A 6,734-nucleotide genomic window follows, 5' to 3' on the forward strand; every position below is an offset into this window, starting at 1 on the left:
CAGCAGGGATTCTCCCAAGTTTATTCGAAGCCCGTAAAAAAGCACAAATTACTTAAAAACTATAAGCCTCCGGAGGGGGGTTCAGATTTAGAATCACAAAAAGCCGCTCTAATTTTTTTCATTCATTCATTCATTCTCGATTGGTTCCGTTTTGGAAAGCCAACCCAATTTAGTTACTGGAGAGTTGCTGGCAAGTTATTGGATAATTTGCAAAAAAACACAACTATAATCATGATATCCCTGCAAAAATGGCGACTACTCCATGCATGCGTGTGAAGAGTACTCCCTAAGGACCAAGGAGTACTCCAAAATTAACCACAATTCATATAAAAAATATGGTCCAATTAACATTGCGATGTCCTAGGGCAGGACAATATACTCCATCCCTGCATTACATCAGAGTAGCACAAAACTACTCCAACATATTAACAATGGCATTGTTGTTATATTTTTTCGTTTGTACACGCTTTTGTTCTTCACTTCTCAAATGCTTTTTCGAAATAAATAAAAACCAAGACAAAAATTAAAAATTACATGTTGCCTCTGACGGCATTCGAACCCGAACATGCTGGGAGCTAAGAACTAACAGCGAGCATATCTACACGTTCAGCTACGGCCAGACATGCAAATGTGCTTCCAAATGCTCAACTTCAATCACATTTCGTTAAAACACGAGCAGTGATAGGATAACAAACAGCTGGCGCAGAGACACGAGTTGGTCCGCTACAGCACGACAGAGGTTCACGTTTGTAAGTACTCCAATTTAGCACAAATATACTACATAGTCCCACGATTTTTGCAGGGATAGATCATGGTAAATAGAATTAAAACCATCGATAGTTTTGGAGAATGAAAACTATCGATACTATCGATAGTACCATCGATAGTTTTGCACTTCTAGTTGTAGTAATCTTCTTTAAATTTTTTAATTGTAGCACGTATTTCATCCTGAATATAATATGGTTAGCCACAAAAAGAAACTACGATCTGAGAAGGCCAAAGTTAAGCTTAAGGCAACAAAGTTGCCTAAAGGACTTAATGTAACAAAAACCGAATTCAAAGTCCGCAAAATTACTATACGGGAACAGTTGAAAGAAACACAATTTGCTGATGGGCAGCGCCAACTAAACATAAAAGAAACAATTTCGCGATTAAAACACCACAGCTCAAATGCCCGTGCTGATGCCCTTCGAAAACTCCGGGAAGCTTTAATAGCAAGGAGTGTTAATCTAACTGGTTATATGCATAACGTTGTTCAAAGCATTTCTGCTATTTCGCTTGATGTGGATAAAGATACAAGAAGGGATTCATTTAAGGTTTTGAAATGCCTCTTAACAACGTTGACGACAGAAGAAGTTTTGCCTTTCTTTCACATAATTTCCTCATATTTGCGATGTGCTATGACACATATTCAGCCAGCGATACAGGAAGACTCTCTTCTCATGCTTGATGTATTGATAGAACACGTACCACAATTGGTAGTAACACAGAGCGCAAAGATTATTCGGAATTTTCTTGAAATGATTTCTCGAGCACGAAAAGAAGGTGATCACACTAGTAGAACCCTTACCGTACGCTTGGGTCAGAAGCAAACAACAATAAAATGGCGCACGAAAGTATTGGAGCGCTTACAACAAATGCTATCAACGTTGGTAGAGAGTGAACGTGACAAAAAAAACGAGAGAAATGTAAACAGCTTTACGAAAGTGGTTACATTTAATCCAAATGTTCCGCAATATTACGAGATAAGACGACCGTACCTCAATTCGGCACCAGAGATCGATTTGCTAACACTATTTAGGCCTTCATTAAACAGTAATGGTGCTGGAGCAGTTGAAAAAACTGAAGAGGAAAAGTTGCGAGAATATGTTAACCATTTATTGCCATTACTTATTGAATCGTGGATTGAAGTACGGCCGCAGAATCAATCAACGTCAATCACATTGACTAGTGAAGCCGCACTAACTTTGAAAGTTGTATTAGAAATTCTACAGAATATATGGCAGCTTATTAAGTTGCATGAACAAGAAAAAAACCATAATCTACTGAGTGACTGGTTCAGAGAGGAATACGCCGAAATTTTCGCCAGTAGCTTCTTAACTGAGGTATTTCCCTACCAGCAGGGATGTGAAAGAGGTTAGTTTAATTTAGTCGTTTATAATTCATGTAGTTTACTTTAATTCAATGAGTACCTTATTCCATTTCAAACCATCCTTATGCTTGGGTTTACTAAGAAGTTAATACATTTAGCAATTAGCTCTCGCACTTTCAAGCCAATTTAAATTTTAGAAGACAATTTACTTTTTTATCTTCTCTATTACAGATCCAGAATCAAGTAAAAAGTCGTATAAGAAACATTTACAAACACTCAACTCCAGTGGTGGCCAGTTATGCCTACAGCAAAATATATGTATAGCATATCTAATATGCCAATTTTACAAATCGCATAAAACTACCCAACTCGAGGCTAATAAGTTTGTTTCACTATTATATTATCTTGAAGAAGTTGTTTCCAATCTGAAAACACATTCTTTACAAGATTACCATGTGTTAATACAGGCCCTACGCATTTGCTTACTGGAGAATGACATACATGTTATACAGTTACACGGGAATTTAGCGAACAATTTACTTAACTCCACCTTGGAGGCATTCCTAGAAAACCATTTTCCTGCTAAATATAACTCGGAAAGCGAAGTACTTACTCTGGTTTGTGATATCATACGATCGTGGCAATTAAGGCAGACCTATGGAGATGATATTTTTAAACGTTTCATGCTCTATCTGCCGCAACTTTTACTCAGACCAAATATTCAACTGTCTACTTTAATCGCCATGTCATCGTTAGTCAAACAAAAAAACGCAATTTTATTGCATGAGCTTGAAAATAAAATTGAACTTGTTATTCAAAACATACAAAAAATACACGTTTATGGGGCGGTAAATGCGTTTGAAGGAAAGAAGCACATTATGAACTTGTTTTACTGGACCGAAAAACAGTATACACCAGAATATAAAAATCAGTTGCTTCAAAATATTGATGAATACATTTCGGATAAAAGGATTATAAATTACTACAAGTATATATTATCCTAAACTAAATAATATACCGCTATTCTAAATAGGAAATAAAAATGACTAATTCAATAAAATTAACTTGACATTTGCAAATAAATAAGAATTATAAAATGATTGGGGCGAATCTCGTGAACTTGTATCGCACGTTCCCACGACAGTCGGATCTGCGTAACCGGAACGACCCAGATTTATATTTGGCCAAGGACTGTCACTCCAGCAACACTCGCCAAAAACTCTTTGGGGAGCTTGTATGTTGCTACAACAACAACAACAACTTGTATCGCGCTAAGATGAATACCCTGATTATGGGTGCATTCCAAACGTCAAAATACAACGCATCAGTATCTTTTTACCTCCATTTTATTAGCTCAGGATGTAGCTATGTAATATTGATGCGCCTAAAAGAAGCAGCGATTTCTATTCTCAAGTTACATACCTGATGACAGTACGAATGGAAATTATTATAGCGTGGTTTTAGGTTTTTAAACTATAATTTTATTATTTCTAAACATCAGCACATTGTAATGCCGAATGTCCGCAACCCCGGTTAGATGCTAGTTGTTGTTTTGGAGCCAATTTACACGACAACTTTTCACCCTGCGTTTTTGGCACGTTCCTTTTAAAAAAGTCTTCGAAAATCCTCGTGCATTTAGACGATGACTTTTTCTTTGCGGCGTTTCTTGCGTATTTTTGACATTTAAGCGTAAAATTTTCTTTGGTCAACTCTTTCGTCCTTATTTTTAAAAAGGAGCGAATCGCGAACTCAAAGCAAAAACACGGAAAGGGAACTCGATAAAAGCGGTACGCCAAAACGTTTGCCACCCCGCTGACTTCGCTACACTTCTTGCCTACAAGCTCGACACGCATGACTTTCCACCCAAGATGAAAAGTCATCGTGTAAATTGGCTCTTTGTTAGTTAGACTTTTCCTTCTAGTGCGGTTTAGAAATAAAAGAGACTGATGGTTTATATTTTGACGTTTTGGAATGCAGCCTATATTCATGCGCTCTTGGAACTCTTCTGTATCGCCTCATTCGAGAGTATTTCTAGTTAATAATACAAAATAAAATATTTTTCTTAAGTTTTTAATCTTATAAGTATCCAGATTTAAACAAACAACTATTTCCAAACACTACTTCCTATCGTCTTTAGGCTTAAACCGATCAAGTACGGATGGTTCACTCGTTTCCAATGGTATAAAATCTGTAGCATTCTTCGTATGTTGCTTGACAATGGCCTGCTTCGATTTTTTAACGCCTTCAATAAACTCCTGTAAAATTTAAAAAAGATAAAACAGTGCAATACGCTTTCCTTAAAAAAGATATATACTTTTCTTTTGATATCTTTAACAATTTGCTTATTGCGGGAAGCTTTCGCACTTCCTCCACGACCCTTCATTTTGTGCCTTGCTTTGAAGTCAATTTTAGGTGGTTTCACATGGAATAGTGCTCGCTTGGCATCAACTTTCTCTTGCAATGTAGGCACATCTACATTCGAAATTTCATTTGGATTTAATGTAATTAACTCTGGCGGGATTTTTTCCAGAAGCGCATGAACTTCATGTTCACGGCGTTGTGACTTTGTCTGATAAGGATTGTCTTCCAATGCATCATAATTGGGTTCCCCAGAGCCGGGTACGAGCAGTGATTGAAACCCTTTCGCAGTAGCTACACCAAGGACATCTTCATATGGACAGAAACGCATACAATGCACAAATGAATCACATGTCTGACGCAGGTAAGGAGTTTTCGCTTTATTTCCCAGTAATAAGTTCGATTGAATTTCACAGTACGTACCCTGATAAATATATTAGTTGCGAATTAAAAAAAAAAAAATTACTATTAGGTATAAATTACCTGTGAATAAGCCAAAGCTCCACGTTGGGACACTTCTATCTGATTAGCTGGGTATCTTAATTGATATCTAACAATGGGACCTTTCAATGCACGGATATCCCAAACTTTAACTTTTCGATCCTGCCCTGCTGTGACCATATACTGTCCTTTTGGGTCAACACACAATGCACTCATCGGAGTGGAGTGACATAACAATTTGGAAAGTGGTTCGCGAACCTTAGGGGACCACATGGACACAACACCTTTTCCTCCTCCAATGCACATCACCCCATTTCCAGGATTATGTCGCATTATTCGTATATCTCCAAGCTTTGTGTTGAAATTACTTACCAGTTCGCCAATAGATACATCCAGCCAAGATGCATAGCCATCTTTATTACCAGTTGCGAGTAGAAAGTGGTAAGGTAAGAATTCCATGCAGTTAACGCGGTATAGACGTTTTACGCAATGTAATTCTGTGCCTTGGTTGTCATAAAAATACACCCAATCTTTTTGGGCACATGCAAACATGGTATGAACATGCAGCCAAGAGACGTCCACTACTTCTTCCATTACATTTATTTCACAAAGTAGTTTTTTTGTTACCCAGTCAAAAGCAGCAACATGTCCACGTCGTCCCCCAAGAAGCAGGTGACGTCCATTTTTAGTGTAACGCATGGAGTAAGGTCCGAAATCAAGGTTTAACTTAAAATGTTTGGATGCAGCGAGAATATCGACCTAAAATGTAAAAATGTTATGAATGCTCGAAAAGTATGTTATTTTGCTCACATTTTGGGAAATTTCCTCCTGCCTGTACTGCGCAGTCAGCTCCTCTTCGTCTGGTTCAATAAAACCTTGTTGCTCCGTGAGTAAAAGTTCAGTTCGCGCTGCTTGCTCTGTTGCATATTCCAAGTAAATTTCTTTTCGCTGTAGTTTTTCCTTGAAAAACTTGGTCTTTACGCCTTTAGATTTTACCTTTTCCCCCTTGGAGTATTTTTGAAGGAGTCCTTTAGGAATTTTAGGCTCTGGAATTTCCTTTTTTATTGTTTTTTTGTCTACTAGCTTGCGATGGGATTTCTTAAATAGGAGCTGCTTATTCAACTCCACTTTTATGACTTCGCCTGAGAAGTTTTGCTGGCTACGGTTTTTTAACTTAATTGGTTTCACTTCATCTTCAGATAGAGGTGACTGAAAATAACGTTTTGGCCCAGACGTATTTAGCCTAGCTTGTTTTTGATCTGTTACTTCACTCTCCAGCATATTGGCAATACACACCAATGTTTTCGCTTTTTAATCACAACGTGCTAAATGCAAAATAGAGATGGCAAAGTCGGGCTCGACATCGACCAAAATTTACTTTACTATTAAAAACCGAACTTTAGTGATCGACTTTCAGTTTATAGGCCCGTTTACATCATGACCATCATGATGATGAAATGAAGCAAAAGAAAAAAGTTGGGGTGTTCACAGTTCGTTCCAAATTGTGTCTGAAAATGTAGACGTCTACATTTTGAGACATCTTTAGCATCAAACTGTGAGCACCCCTTTCTAGCACTCGTCGCAAAATCGTCTCAAAACTTTGCTGGTGTTGCCAGACATTTCTTCCTTGCGTGCATTTTTTATATGTCGCCTTTCGATTTTGTTTCTGAAAAATTGTAATTTTTTAACTTAATTACCAATTCGTAATAGTGTCTCAAAATGTAGACGTCTACATTTTAAGACGTTTTCTAACCGCAAAATCTGTGGTGTTGTTGTTTCCCATACAAAATTGGAAAACGACGCCGTCTACATTTTGTCACACTCAAAGGTATGTTTTTTAAGC

The 6,734-nt window shown here is 37.5% G+C and overlaps 2 protein-coding genes across 2 annotated transcripts; one reads left to right on the top strand and one right to left on the bottom strand.

The window, feature by feature from the left end:
- Window positions 1-881: 881 nt before the first annotated feature.
- On the top strand, window positions 882-3,146 carry LOC118734076 (testis-expressed protein 10). The gene is made up of 2 exons (XM_036463777.1): window positions 882-2,136; window positions 2,324-3,146. Exons 1-2 carry the CDS (start codon window positions 960-962, stop codon window positions 3,094-3,096), a joined length of 1,950 nt encoding a protein of 649 aa, XP_036319670.1. The 5' UTR covers window positions 882-959; the 3' UTR covers window positions 3,097-3,146.
- An 896-nt stretch (window positions 3,147-4,042) lies between these two features.
- Window positions 4,043-6,235, bottom strand: LOC118734078 (probable U3 small nucleolar RNA-associated protein 7). The gene is made up of 4 exons (XM_036463778.1): window positions 5,702-6,235; window positions 4,934-5,650; window positions 4,407-4,874; window positions 4,043-4,347 (listed from the first exon to the last, which is right to left on the bottom strand). The coding sequence occupies exons 1-4, from the start codon at window positions 6,170-6,172 to the stop codon at window positions 4,210-4,212; spliced, it is 1,794 nt and encodes a 597-aa protein (XP_036319671.1). The 5' UTR covers window positions 6,173-6,235; the 3' UTR covers window positions 4,043-4,209.
- Between the last annotated feature and the right edge of the window lie 499 nt (window positions 6,236-6,734).

Source organism: Rhagoletis pomonella, unplaced genomic scaffold, assembly GCF_013731165.1.
Source record: "Rhagoletis pomonella isolate Grant_MI unplaced genomic scaffold, Rhpom_1.0 Rhpom_scaffold_00002, whole genome shotgun sequence".
Lineage (NCBI taxonomy): Eukaryota > Metazoa > Arthropoda > Insecta > Diptera > Tephritidae > Rhagoletis > Rhagoletis pomonella.

What these genes read in the sequence shown, in the direction of transcription:
- LOC118734076 (XM_036463777.1), top strand. Translation starts at nt 960, where the DNA reads ATGGTTAGCCACAAAAAGAAACTACGATCTGAGAAGGCCAAAGTTAAG. An exon ending in CCAGCAGGGATGTGAAAGAG is followed by an intron (nt 2,137 to 2,323) that starts GTTAGTTTAATT and finishes TCTCTATTACAG; the next exon opens with ATCCAGAATCAAGTAAAAAG.
- LOC118734078 (XM_036463778.1), bottom strand. Translation starts at nt 6,172, where the DNA reads ATGCTGGAGAGTGAAGTAACAGATCAAAAACAAGCTAGGCTAAATACG. An exon ending in AGGAGGAAATTTCCCAAAAT is followed by an intron (nt 5,651 to 5,701) that starts GTGAGCAAAATA and finishes TTTACATTTTAG; the next exon opens with GTCGATATTCTCGCTGCATC. An exon ending in GAGCTTTGGCTTATTCACAG is followed by an intron (nt 4,875 to 4,933) that starts GTAATTTATACC and finishes TATATTTATCAG; the next exon opens with GGTACGTACTGTGAAATTCA.